The following is a 12,708-nucleotide window of genomic DNA, read 5'->3' on the forward strand; positions in this document are numbered from 1 at the left end:
TAAATAATGATTTACGTAATTGTTTATTTATTGTCTGTCTCTACTAGTCTAAGCTTAAGGGCAGAGATCTTGTCCCTTTCACTTCTGTATCCCTGGTGTCTGTCTACCGAGCATCTGGCATATGATAGGTACTTAATAATATTTGTTGAATGAATAAATGAATATCCTTGTTCATCACCCAAGATGCAGGTCCCTCTGGGACCTTCAGTCCTTTCCTGCCTTCTTGTCGCCATGATGCTCCATGCTTCATCCCCCTAAATCAACCTCCCATTGCACCCTCTTGCCCACCCTCAGCCTTTTCAGATGCTCTCTTGCCCTGGGCTGCTTCATGGAATGTGGGTAGTGAGCTCCCCATGCTGGACCATCTACAAGCATAGGCAGTGTATGCACCTGTCAGGGTCCCTAGAGGGTGGCACACTGATCAGTGACAGTGGGGTGGGGCATTGTGTGGTTCTCTGTGTCTTTACCCATTAAGCAAAGCTCCCAGGATGCCTGAGGTCGCAAGGATAGTGCTTTCTCCACTGGTAACCCCAGGCTCCAAGCGCTGGGGACTGTGCAGGGGGTGGAGAGCTGGGCTGCTGAGACTGGTGAACACACCTTTGCCACTCACTCTCCCTGTGTTCCATGTCCCCCATGTCCCAGAGCGGCTGGGTGGGGGCAAGCAGTTGGAGATCAACGCCAGGCCTGTGATTGCAGAGTCAGCCTGAAGTCGAGTGGCACGGTCAGGGCATGATCTCTATCCAGCTTCTTCTCCCCATCCAGCCCCCACTGCGCAGGAAAGGAGCCGACAAACCACAGAAGTAAATAAATAATTTAGAAAAAATAAATAGGGGTCCAGCTCCCACCGGTAAGTACAAGGCCCGCTCTAGCATAGGCCCTTCAGCAATGCAACTGCAATACGTCTCCTCCGAATTTTGTTCCCCCAGGGCCTGGACTGAGGCTGAGACCTCAGACACTGCTGGGTTCTCCAGAGGAGTCCTGGGTCCGTGGCCTGGTCAGTGCCAGAGTCTGTAGAAGTGGGTCCTAAGGTCTCCACGGCTGAGGTCTCTGGTGTCTGTAGGGCTGGGACTGGCAGGGTGAGGACCCTGGGGCCACTGGTCAGTCGTCCCTCCATCTCTCGAGGGTTGATGTCCATCACTCATCTCCGGTTGAGGCCCCTGGCTCGCGGGGTCCTGCGGGAGGGCCCAGGCAGGCAGATCCAGGGGTAGGGGTGCAGTCGGCAAACCCCGGTAGGGAGCGCTCAGCCCAGGCAGCCGCAGGCGGTGGCTGACAGGCGCTCCACGGTCCTCCAGGTGCTGTTGACGTCCATGAAGGAGACCGCCTCGTAGCGCGTGGGTCGGCAGCAGGGCTGGCTGACGGGCCGGGAGCCTGGGGGCGGCCGCAGGGCCCCGGCGCCCAGCAGGCTGGCCAGGCTGAGGTCGTGCGGGGAGCGCGCGCGGCGGCAGGAGCCGCTGCAGAAGCGGAAGCGCACCAGCTCGTCGGAGCGGTGGCCCAGGCCGAGCGCGCGCACCGGCACCAGCTGCGAGCGCAGGCGGCAGCCCCGCGCCCCCGCGGCCCGCGCGCGGCTCCCCCGGCTCGCGCGGCCGCCTCGGGCCCCGGCACGCGCCGCGCGGCCCCCGCGGGAGGGCGCGGGCGAGGGCGCGGGCGGCGGGGGCGCGGGCCGGGCCGGCTGCGGCGACGGCCGCCGGGGTCTTCCGCCGCACACGCGGGCCGCGCGGCCCCCTGGAATGAGACGGAGTCATGGGCCGGGTCCCGGGCCAGCCCCCGCCCGCCCCCGCCCCTCGCCCTCTCACCTACCTGGCAGGTGGCCGGCTGGGGGCGCCGGGACGGGCGCGGGGCCTTCGCGGGTGGCGGGGCTGCGGGACGCGGGGCCCAGGGAGGCCTCGGCGACGCTGCTCAGCAGGGCCAGAGCGGCCAGGGTTGGCCACAAGGCCGGCTGCGCAGAGAGACAAAGTGGGGCCTCAGGGAGGAAGAGGGCACCCTGGTGGGCTCGGGGTGGGGGGAGCTCAGGAAGAGCTGACGTTGGAGCATTATGGGTCGGCGGCCTCAGAGAGCCCAGGGGAGAAATCACCGGAGGGCATTGACCTTCCTCCGTTGTCCTGGTCCCTCCCTGACCATTTCCCCTCCCACTTCTGATGCCTGCCCAGGCCAGGCCACGCCACGCCCCACTCTCCCTCCCCAGTCAAACCACCTTTCCTCGAGACCGGGTGGGAGTCCCTGGGAGAACCACTCACCAGCCGCCTAGGCCGAGGCCCGTGGGGCGGCACAGAAGGGCCTCCACATCCAGGTTCCATCTCTGTCACTACCAAGAGCTCCCATCAGCCGCAGTTGACCTGTTTCCCCACCCTCCTCTTGAGGCAGCTTCGAACATTGAAAGATGGGTTATCCTTTGAGCAGCTCATCCCTCCACTTCCGTTTCCCCAGGTGAGGAACAAGGGGCTTGGGGAGCTAGACTCGACCCAGGAGGACGAGAGGGAGCTGCATGGAGAAACTATGTCTTGGCACTTTGCATCTGTGCCCTCTTTCAGTCCTCACAACTCCACGAGGTAAACGGTGTAATCTCCATTTTCCAGATGAGCAAACTAGGCTCAGAGAAGCTCAGCGACTGCTAAGGTCCCAAGGCTAGGCCCACACAGCAGGTGGGGGGAGTCTCTTTCCCCAGGACCTTCCTGCTCTGTGCTGCAGGGCTGGAGCTGCCAGGATTGGCTGGAGAAGGGAGTAGTTGGACGCCCTCGTCCTACAGTCTTCTCTCCAGGCTGCAGAGGAGGAAGTTGTGGCCTGGAGAAGAATTAGGATGCTTGCTGGGTGACCTGAGAGTTGTCTGACGATCGTGAGGCCCAGGCCCTCAGCCTGTGCAGCCCACCCAGCCTGCTGCACCTTGCTCCTCTGTGATTCCTATCTGGACCCAGAGCCCCCTCAGTTCTCTCTTCTGACCACAAATGGTGGGGGCTGATAGGTCAAGAGCATGGGGGCCTGGGCCGTGGCTCTCTAGGGCCACCAGGGGGCAGCATCCGCCAAACCTGCAGACTCAAAGGAGGGTGGGCTTTTCCCGACACTCAGCCAGACTCAGGCCCGAGCAACTCCCAGGAGGGCCAGCCAGGCCTCCATACCAGCCTGGTCTCTGAGAGCTGGGCCAAGTCTGTCCCATTCCAGCTTCCTGTGGATCTGGCAGCCTGGCCCTGCTCCTAGAAGTTCGTCCCATGAGCCATGCTTCCTGAGCTCAGCCAGCCTTTCTGAGTCCCACCAGCCTTCATGAGTCCACATTGGCCGGCACTCCCAAATACTCCGGGGCCCCAGAGCCCTCATGAGCCCTCAGTAACTGGCCAACTCTTGGGTCCCAGCCGTCACCTTCACCCCCACCCCCAAGCACACAGAATGCCTCATACCTGTGGGCTGGATCTCCCAGGCGTCCCTGGTGAGGTCCTTCAGGGCCAAGTGTGATCAGCTAATTGAAAACGGGCCCTGAGGGGCCAGGCTCTCACTGATGGAGGGAAAGCAGGGCAAGGCAACTTTAAGGGCCCCCTGCACTAGGGGGAGCCCAGGAGTGGGTCTCTTGAGGGCACCTCGGGCCCTCTCTTACCCTCCCAGCCATCTGAGGCCTTTTGGTCCTCCAGCCCTTGCCTCCCCATCTGCCAGCCCCATACTCACCACGGGAATCCTGCGCCGTGTTCTTCTAGGCACCTTTCCTGGGACCAGTGCCGGGCTTTCCCCCGCAGCTCAAAAGGCTCATGCCCAGGACTATGCACCTGGCAGCGCCTTTTAGCCAAAAGTGTGGCCTTGGCAGCCAGTCTGTGCCCTGTAGCAGCAGTGAGAGCCTCACATTACAGCGGGCTGGCAGGGCGTCCGCAGTCGGACCAGCGACAAGAAGGACTGAGGGGGCTGGGAGGGGCGGAGAGCTGCGCATTGGGTCCAGGAGAGGGAGGATGTAAGAAAAGAGTGGAGGGGAACTATTCTGACTGCTCCCCCTAAACCCAGGGCTGGGACGAGGGGTGGGCAAACAGGTCAGCTTACCGCGGGTGCAGGGCCCTGGGTCTGGGACGCAGGGAGGGCTGGGGCCCGAGGGACCTGCTGCTGGTGGAGCCCGTGGGCCGTGTCTGGGGGCCGGGCCCAACTCCATCCCTCAGCAGTCTCCTGCCCGCCGCCGTCCGGTGTCAAATTCCAGCCCCGGCGTCACCGGATCCCGGGGTGGGGCCCGGAGCGCTCCCGCCCCGCCCCACCTTTCTGGGCTCACCTGGCTGCTCCACCCGCCGGGGAGCCGTCCCCGCCTGGCTCCGCTAGGTCCCCCAAGGTGGGAGGAGGAGAAGCTGGGAAGGGCCCCCGGGACGCAGGGTGGAGAACTCCGGCGGCGGCGATGCGCGGACACTGGGCGTTCAGAGTTTGTGGACACGCGAAGTAGGGAGTTGAGAGGCCGGGCTGAGGGCGGGAGAGGGAGAGCGAGGGCGGGGACGGAGGGACAGGCTGGCCCCTGCCTTGGGCCACTGGCTGTCCGGTTCGCGCCGTCCCCGGTCCGGCTGGCCGCCCTGCGGTGACTGCTCTCCGCTGTCTGATCCGCCACAAGTTTGTTCTCTCAGCAGAGCCACGGAACTCGCTGGGTCGGCGCGCACCGCGCCGGGGCTCTCAAGGGCTAACCCTGCTCCAGCCGCTCCCCCGCGCCCACCGCTCCCCTCCCGAGCGGCCGGGGCGGAGTAGAGACACACCTGCAACTCCGCTCTCACCCGGCACAGCGGGGCAGTGCTGGTAGGAGAAGGTGCCCAGGGCTGAAGAAGGGGAGGTCATGGAGGAGAGACATTTGCGCTGAGGTTGAGGTAGGGGCTGGAGAGTGGTATTCTGATGCCTAATGATAGCAATTTGGCAGGTGAGGTGGAGGTTGGGTGACTAATATGGATAGAGGTAAGGAAAGGCCAGATCCTGTGTGTCATCTTAGGGAGTCTGGACTTAATCCCAGTAACTCTGGGGACCACTGAAGGGTTTCAGGCAGTAGAATGGTGTGATTAGACATGCGTTCCAGTGACTGACTCTGGCTGCGGTGGTGGGGATGGTTTGGAGATATGTCTGGAGGCTGCTGGGAGAGAGAAGTCTGAAGCAGAGCTGTGGGGAGAGTGTGGGGCTACCCAGCCTCTTCCAGGACCACACCTTTTTGAAAATTCAGTTGTGCCTGCTTGCCTGGGGTGAGGGGTAGGACAGACAGAGGCATGCCGTTGGCCTAGGTGACCAGGTGGAAGGGATGCATTCTGGCAGCTGGGGCTCCCTGGAGGAGGGGCAGGCTGGGGCCAGGTGCTCATGAGTTCAGTGTTGGACCTGTCGAGTGGGAAGGATCTGTGGATCATCCTAGTTGAAATGTTCAGGGAGCAGCTGAATTTGTAGCCTGGAGCGAAATGGGGTGCAGATGGCAATTCGGGAATTGTCAACCAACTGACAACTGGAAGCTGTGGGTGGGAATGAAAGTGCTCAGGGAACGTGGGTGGACCAGCTATGCCCTGACTATGCACCAGAACAACCTGTGGACCTTTTAAAACTACCCACATCTGGGCCCCACCCAAGACCTCAATCAGAGTCTTGGGGGTGGGCATGTGCAGTTTTCCAAACTTGCATAGGTGATTCTGGGGTACGGCCAGGGCTGAGAACCACAGCTTTTGTGAGAGCAGTTTCTGCACAGTGATGGGGATAAGCCAGCTTGCAGAGAAGTGCTTGGCGGGGGCGGGGGAGGGGGGGGTGTTGCAGTCCACAGGCTTGACAGGACCCCTTTGGGACAGGAGGCCAAGTGGTGAGTAGCTCTGCTCTCTGCTACCTCCTACAACCACTGCCCAGATGGGCTGGCTTCCCTGGGTTTGCCTGTCCCTCAGTTAGGGCCTTGCTTTCCCCTCAGCTGAGGAAGCTTCTGCCTGAGGACAAACCACAGCGGTAGGGGCCATATGGGAAGTTGGTGGTCCTTGGGATGGCCTGGACTCTTGGATTGGGATGGAAGGTAAGAGGCGAGGGGCCGGCCAGCCCCACCGACTGCCACAGTGGCAGCTCTGGCAGGAAGCTCCCTCCATGGTCTCAGGTGTAGGTATGTGTTTGCCCATTCTCAAGCCTGCCTGGGATGCTGGGGAAGGGAGGGATCAGATTCCAGGATTCTAAGGGGGTAAGGTGTTGGGGGATGTCCTTTCTGATGTTCACCAGAGGGGCCTAGAGCTGGGCTGTGCCCTCCTGTTCTGTGCAGGAAGAAGGGGTCTGGGGGACAGGGTGTGCCTGTGTGTTAAGGGTGGGGCGGGGCATGTCCTTTCCAGGGCTCAGCTGGAGATGCCAGGAGTGGGTTAGGTTTGTGGGCCTCTGTGTGTTGGGGGCTTGGTGGTGTATCTTTCCTGTGCTTGCAGGAACCTCTGTCCCTGTAGAGCTGAGGCTGTAGTGACCCAGAAGTGCTGTCCTAGGACTGTGGCTTCAATCTCCTGCCCTCTGGCTCCTTTAGGAGGCACCAGGGTAGACTCTGGGGCGTGCCCTGATGCTCACGGTTGGCAAAGAGGGTGCAGGACTGTGTGGGACAGGAGAGGCTCCAGAAGCTCCTAGATGGCTACCCAGGTCCTGCAGTTGACATGAGAATTGAAAGGGTCCCAGCAATCCATAGGCTGGAGAGATGGCCCTTGGGTTTAGCATAGTTGCTGAGGCTCCAGGTTCCTGTTTCCTCCAGGAAAGTCAGAGAAAGCAAGAGAAGGCCAGGTTCAGGGAAGAACTTTATTGCTTCCATGGTGGCTGCCCAGGACTGCTGCCCACAGCCTGGGTAAGGTCCTTGAGCCTCGCTTCCCTCTGGTCCAGGCTAAAGGCAGAACCCCAGGACCTGACAGTCTCATTGTTAAAACCCAGAACAGGGACCGATGCTGTGGCTGAGTGGTTAAGTTCACGCACTCCGCTTCGGCAGCCCAGGGTTTCACTGGTTCGGATCCTGGGCGCGGACATGGCACTGCTCATCAGACCACGCTGAGGCAGTGTCCTACACGCCACAACTGAAAGGATCCACAACTAAAATATACAGCTATGTACTGGGGGGATTGGGGGAGAAAAAGCAGGAAAAAAAAACCCAGAACAGCTGCCAAGCTGGTCAGCCTGGGCCTGGGGCACCGTCTTATGGATCAGTTGCGGTGGTGGGGGGGGGGGGGGGTGGCGGGGAGGGTTGCCTGGGGCTGTCTTGTTGGCTTAAAGGATGGCTCCAAGGTTTCCCTGTGGGACAGCTAGGGGCTGGTGAATGGGAATATCCCATCTTCTCCCCAAGAAAGGCCAAACAGCATCGTGAGCTGAAGGGGGCTGGCATGAGATCCTATCTATCTCCCTGTAGCTCCGGAGCAGGGTACAGGCTAGTTTCAGAGTGGGGCACAGGCTAGTCCTGGCTCTCCCACTCTACAGGGAGCCCACTGGTACCGCTGCCTGATGGGCCCTCTACTGGGCCTCTTTCTGTAGGGCAAGTAGACCACACTGACATCTCCAACCTTATTTAAAAATAAATTATCCCTACCCTCCCCCCAACCCAAATTCACAAAATGATAATACACCAAACACTGATTGGAGAAATGATCCCAGCAGCAGTCTTGCTGCCTAATGTCCACCTCCTGCATGCTGGGCCTGCTAGGCACCGCCAGTAGCCTCCCGGCCTTCTGGCTCCAAGGACCTAGGCTGAGACTGAGGCTGAGTGCTGGTCTCTGAGGCTGGCCTCTGAACAGACACAGCTCTGGGTGCCCCGCCAAGGCCTCGCCACCCCTGGGGCCACTTGGCACTGTCCTTCTCTGGGTATGAAGACTCCTGTGCCTCTCAGGCAGAGCCAGACCGAGGCCAATGAAGTGGGCAGGTGGTGGTGGCTGCTGCTTGCTCCTGGCAGTGCATGGACCTCTGTGGCCATGCCCACCTCAGATGCCACTGGTTAAGTCAGTGATGACATGCGCTTTCACCAGCTTCCGCAGAAAGTCTTTTTCTCGCTGAATATTGTGTGTCCAGGACTGGAAGGAAAGAGATGGAGAAGCGATCAGTTGGGCAGCCCAGGTGGCTGCTGGGACACAACCCCACTAGAACGTGCCTTCCCAGGGCTCAATGCCTTCTTCTGACCAGCACCCTCCAAGGTTCTGTAACTGTGGAAAATCTGCTCTAGAAATGCCATAGCTCATCTTTTCCTTTCCTTGGACTTGGAGAAAATAACCTTCTAATCTCTTTCCCCATCCCAGGAAAACTATGTCTCTTAACTTCTTCCTCCAAGTCTTAGGAGATGTACGCTTTCCAACCTTGTTCCCATGGACTTCAACCCTTCCTTGTCTGGCAGCACATCCGGGGCACCTAGGTCCTAGGCACCTTGAGGACAGGCAATGTGAGTCACTTAGGCCCAACCCGGGTCTGGGGGGTGGGCCCTGCTGGAAAGAGAACCATGTATGGTGGCTTAGTCATTATCCGGTCTGAAGCAATCCACTCTCCAGGCCTGGGGGCAGCTGATGAAATCCTGCCTCTCAGGTCAGAGGAGCCAGGGGGCCAGAGAACAAGAGGCTCATCTTACTGTTAATGTGGAAATTACAGGGAAGATGCTGCCTTCCAGGGCTTCCCTGGGGGAAAACTGTACCCAGGCTCAGGTTCTTTCCTATCCCCAGTACTCTCACCAGGAAGCTTTGATCACTAAGTCTCTCAAAGAATGAAAAAGAATTGAATGAATGAATGAAAGCCAACAACCTTATCATAGTTTGTACCCAACTGACCACTCTGTTGCATCTGTCAGCACTGAGCCTCGCACAGTGATATTAACAGCCACTATTTACCAGTACTAAGAACTTAAAGCTCTGTCTGGTCCTTATTTGGATCTAGTCAACCTTCTCCAACCTTCCAAATCTTATCAATCTGAAACTCAGGCAAAATTCCCTATGTTCCTCTTCTCTGAACATTCCTCATGCTAACCACAATCCTGACTGCCCCTAAGGACTGCGTCCGACAGACACACTCTCAGTGGCGACTCTTCCCCCACATCCGCACTCCACCGAGCCTGGAGGTGGGCAGGGTCCTCCTCACCCTTTATTGCTGCGTCCACACAGCTGTCCCTCCATACTCCCTCAAACCTCTGGCTCCTTTCAGGCTCCTGTCATTACACTCTGCCGTCTGCCGTCTGCCAACTGGCCCTCCTTGTTGCAGACCCCTGGGTAATTCACCCTCCTTCCTTGAAGATTCAAGCATCTGGCTTGGTGTTTCCCTTTGAAGGCAGGGACTGTTTGGCCCAGAGTAGGTGCTCAATCAATATGTGTTGAATGAAATGAGATATTATAGGTAAACAGAGGCATGGAGGAATGGCAGGGCCAGGATCCAAGCAAATGTGGAAACTCATGCAGCTCTTTACTTTAATCTTAACCCTTCAGCACTCCCCAGGAAGAAGAAGTAACCAATCTGATGGGTCAGTTTCAAGAACACCCACTGGGAGTTACCGAGGGTTGAAAGGTCAGCAGAGGACTGGATATTTGACGATATTAAGGAATTATGTTAATTTTTTAGTGTGATAATGGTATTGTGATAATAAAAAAATAGTCCTTATCTTTCAGAGAGACTTTACTGAAATATTTGTGGCTAGAATGATATGATATCTGAGACTTGTTTCCAAATAGTCAGTGTGGAGGGAGCATGAGAGGAAGAGATGAAACAACACTGGCTGTGTGTTGATAATGGTGGGAGGGGGGACAGGTATGTGGAGTTCATTTTATTCTTCTCTACACTTATGAATATGTTTCACAATGTTCACAATACAGGAGCACACAAAAAGTCTGCTTTGAGGCGTAGCGCTCTCAGACCAGACAGTGCCACCTCTCTGGTGCTCTCTTCCTAATTCCTCCTTCCATGCAGACAGCACAGGAGCCTACTAGAGGTCTCTGCACAACACTGTCTACACTGTCTGTGGGCTGGGGCAGGACTCTGCTAGTCCCAGGTCCCTAGCATCCCTGATTCTGGATGCAGACGTCCATCCCATTCACAGTCCACACGCTCAGAGGAGCCTTCCTTCTCACAGCTCTTTTTCTATCTTTATCTCTGGCTTCTTTTCTGTCGCCCAGTCATGAAATATTGGTGCACCTAGGGTCCCGGCCCAATGATCTGCACCTCCTACTCTACTGTCTCCCTGGGAAATCTAATCTGCGCCTGCCTGTCTCTGAACAAGTGGTTGTGCTCAGAACTCACAACTCTACATTTCCAGCCCAGATTTCTCTGCTGTGGCAGATTCCTGTATGAACCCACTTCATCCTCCAGCTACTACTCAGGGCCTCTCCTCCCCTTCTCATCCAGGCCTCCCCAAAAGAGCACTAACTATGCGCCACACTTGTGCTCTGTCTCGCCTTTGCTCACTGTTCAGCTCCTGACTTGGGCTCCTGTGCCACCACTCTTTTGAAACTGCTCTCACTGCAGTCAGTGGGGACCTCCTAACTGGTACATCCGATGGCCATCTCCCAGGACTCATCTTACTTTACTTCTCTGCAGCACTGGACATTGTAGACACTCTCTTTGCAATGCTGCTCCTTTGGTCCCCATGACCCATCTTCCTAATTCTCCTCTACTTTCTGTCTCCTTTATGAATTCCTTTGACATCCCTTACATATCCCCCAGCATTCCATCCTTGTTTCATGTGTCTTCACATCCCACATACTCCCACTAGGCCTGGAGAATGGGCTCATCAGTTGAGTGGAGGTGAAGCAATGGTGAGGCCAGAGCGCTGAATGGTTCACTTGACTACTGAAGACAACCTCAGGTGACAACAGGGATCCCAAACCCAGACACCAGCATTTTCAGTGAATCCTCATCCAAAAGGTGGGAAGCTAATAGTAATAAGTAGAGGTAAAAACATTAACATTAATAATAATGGCTACATTTATGAGTGCTTACTAGGTGCCAGGCCTTTTTCACACATTATTACATCTAATCTTTCCCAAATCTAGGAGGTATGTGCTCTCCTTACCCCTTTTATTGATAAAGGCAGGAAGGTACAGCGGGCTCTGAGCTCAGGCCTTTGATTTCGTAGCCTGTGCTCTTCAGCATGCTGCATGGAGGGGGTGCAGCGGATGCCGTGAGCCTCACAGTCAGACGGCTCTACAGGATGGGGGGCAATGGCCTGAAAACTGAGAGACGGCATGTGGAAGAAAGGACAGCCTCCACCACAGGGCTTCAGGGAAGGTGCTGTCCTTCTACCTCATGCCTGCATTAAGGCATTAGCCTTGCTGATTTAAAATCCTGTTTCTTACCTCTCTCTTCTCGTCGTCACTGAACGGTTCAGTTCAAGAGTCTTTGCCTCTTGCCTAAACTGCTCTGACAGCCGCCCAGCCAGTTTCTATTCCTGCCTTGCACTCCTCTAGTTCATGCTGTGACCACCGTGACCCTCCTAAATGCTAATCTCCAGCCTAAAATTCTTCCATGGCTCCCTCCTGCCTTCAGAGCAAAGTCCAAACTCCTTACTAGGGCAGAGAAAGCCTTTCATGATCTGGCTACTGCCTATGTCTACGGTCTCTCACCTTCTGTCTAAAACTTTTAGATAAGGTTTACATAACAGGAATATGTAAGAGACCAAAGATATAAGTAAACAGAAGCCAAGAGGCGGGTAAAAGTTGTGAGAGCAGTTTGGAGGGGGTGCTGGCTGGGGACAAAGAAGATGCATGAAGAGAGGCAGAGGTGAAAGATCCACAGGGTCATGGTAATAATGAGGCAGGGCTGGAGCCACTGCTGAGGGGGATAAGACAGCTCTGGAGCTGTCCTGGACCCAGGATGGGCGTCTCACTACCAAACCCCATTCCAGGCAACAGGAGGCCCAGCTGTAAGGCTGTTTCTGCTTTCCCATAAGATTTCCAAGTCTCTCTTATATCTGTGAAATAATGCCCAATAACTTGAGGTAGCCTGAATGAGCCAGAAAAACATGAAACAAGAGAGACGGTAACTGAAGCCATGGGTGGGGATGTACATCTCCCCGAGAAGAGCTAAGTGAGAAGAGAAAATTATCTAAGATGGAGCCCTAGCTAATGCTGATTCTTAAGGGGTGGATTGAAATCAACGACACTGAAAAAGAGAATGAGAAAGACCGGCAAGTAAAATAAGAGGAACACTAGAAATTACTGGCTCAGAAGTCTAAGCAGGAGAGAGTTTCAAAGAGGAAGGCGTGGTCAATATAAAAAGCGTTTCTGAGATACTAGGAAAGATGAGACTTACATTTCTTCACTGGATTTGGCAGCCTTGAGGTAAGTCACTGGTGACCTTGGTGGGAGTCATGCCTGGTGAAGGGGGAAGCCAGGCTGCGAGGGGCAAAGAGCCCAGCAGGAGTGAGGAATGCACAGGGGACAGAGTCCCCACTGTGGCTTCAGTTTCCTCACTGGAGGAGGAAGGGTGGATGGGAGCTTTCGGGGAACATAAGGTTCTGGAACAGTGTGGTGGGGGTTGGAGAAGGGCAAGTAAAAAGACTGATGAGCAGGGATGAGGGCTAGCTGAAATTAGGACTCCTACATTTATAGAACCATGAATCTGCACAGATGGGAAATTTCCTCCAACAACCCCCACCACCCAGATGGAGGAGGAGAGAAGCTGCTCAGAGCACTGGCCCAAGATGTCCGGGTTCCAGGCTGGGATCAGTGGAAGGCTAGTGGTGGAAGTGAAGGGTGTTCTAAGAGGGGTTCAGATTTTCTACATGGAAAATCTTGCTGTGAAGGGAGAGATGCGAGGAGAGGCTGACTGACAGGCTGGGAGAACTTC

The 12,708-nt window shown here is 56.4% G+C and overlaps 2 protein-coding genes across 18 annotated transcripts in view; both read right to left on the reverse strand.

The window, feature by feature from the left end:
* Window positions 1-797: 797 nt before the first annotated feature.
* ARTN (artemin) lies at window positions 798-5,644 on the reverse strand. Of its 10 annotated transcripts, none has more exons than XM_070260109.1 (5): window positions 3,649-5,644; window positions 3,387-3,481; window positions 2,235-2,361; window positions 1,798-1,936; window positions 798-1,722 (listed from the first exon to the last, which is right to left on the reverse strand). In XM_070260109.1, the coding sequence occupies exons 3-5, from the start codon at window positions 2,292-2,294 to the stop codon at window positions 1,241-1,243; spliced, it is 681 nt and encodes a 226-aa protein (XP_070116210.1). In that variant the 5' UTR covers window positions 2,295-2,361; window positions 3,387-3,481; window positions 3,649-5,644; the 3' UTR covers window positions 798-1,240. The 10 variants fall into 10 exon arrangements, with proteins under 10 accessions (XP_070116210.1, XP_070116205.1, XP_070116202.1 ...); XM_070260104.1 differs by having other exon boundaries at window positions 2,235-3,481; window positions 3,649-3,796; window positions 4,232-5,643; XM_070260101.1 differs by having other exon boundaries at window positions 2,235-3,481; window positions 3,649-3,796; window positions 4,012-5,643.
* Window positions 5,645-6,697: 1,053 nt separating this feature from the next.
* Window positions 6,698-12,708, reverse strand: part of ST3GAL3 (ST3 beta-galactoside alpha-2,3-sialyltransferase 3) — a 193,247-nt gene continuing 187,236 nt past the window's right edge. For all 8 annotated transcript variants that reach the window (XM_023631691.2, XM_005607122.4, XM_014737325.3 and 5 more), the window contains one exon: window positions 6,698-7,964. In XM_023631691.2, the coding sequence (XP_023487459.1) occupies window positions 7,875-7,964 (90 nt within the window). In that variant the 3' untranslated portion in view covers window positions 6,698-7,874. The remainder of the gene's footprint in view (window positions 7,965-12,708) is intronic.

This window comes from Equus caballus, chromosome 2 (assembly GCF_041296265.1).
Source record: "Equus caballus isolate H_3958 breed thoroughbred chromosome 2, TB-T2T, whole genome shotgun sequence".
In the NCBI taxonomy this organism is placed as follows: Eukaryota; Metazoa; Chordata; class Mammalia; order Perissodactyla; family Equidae; genus Equus; species Equus caballus.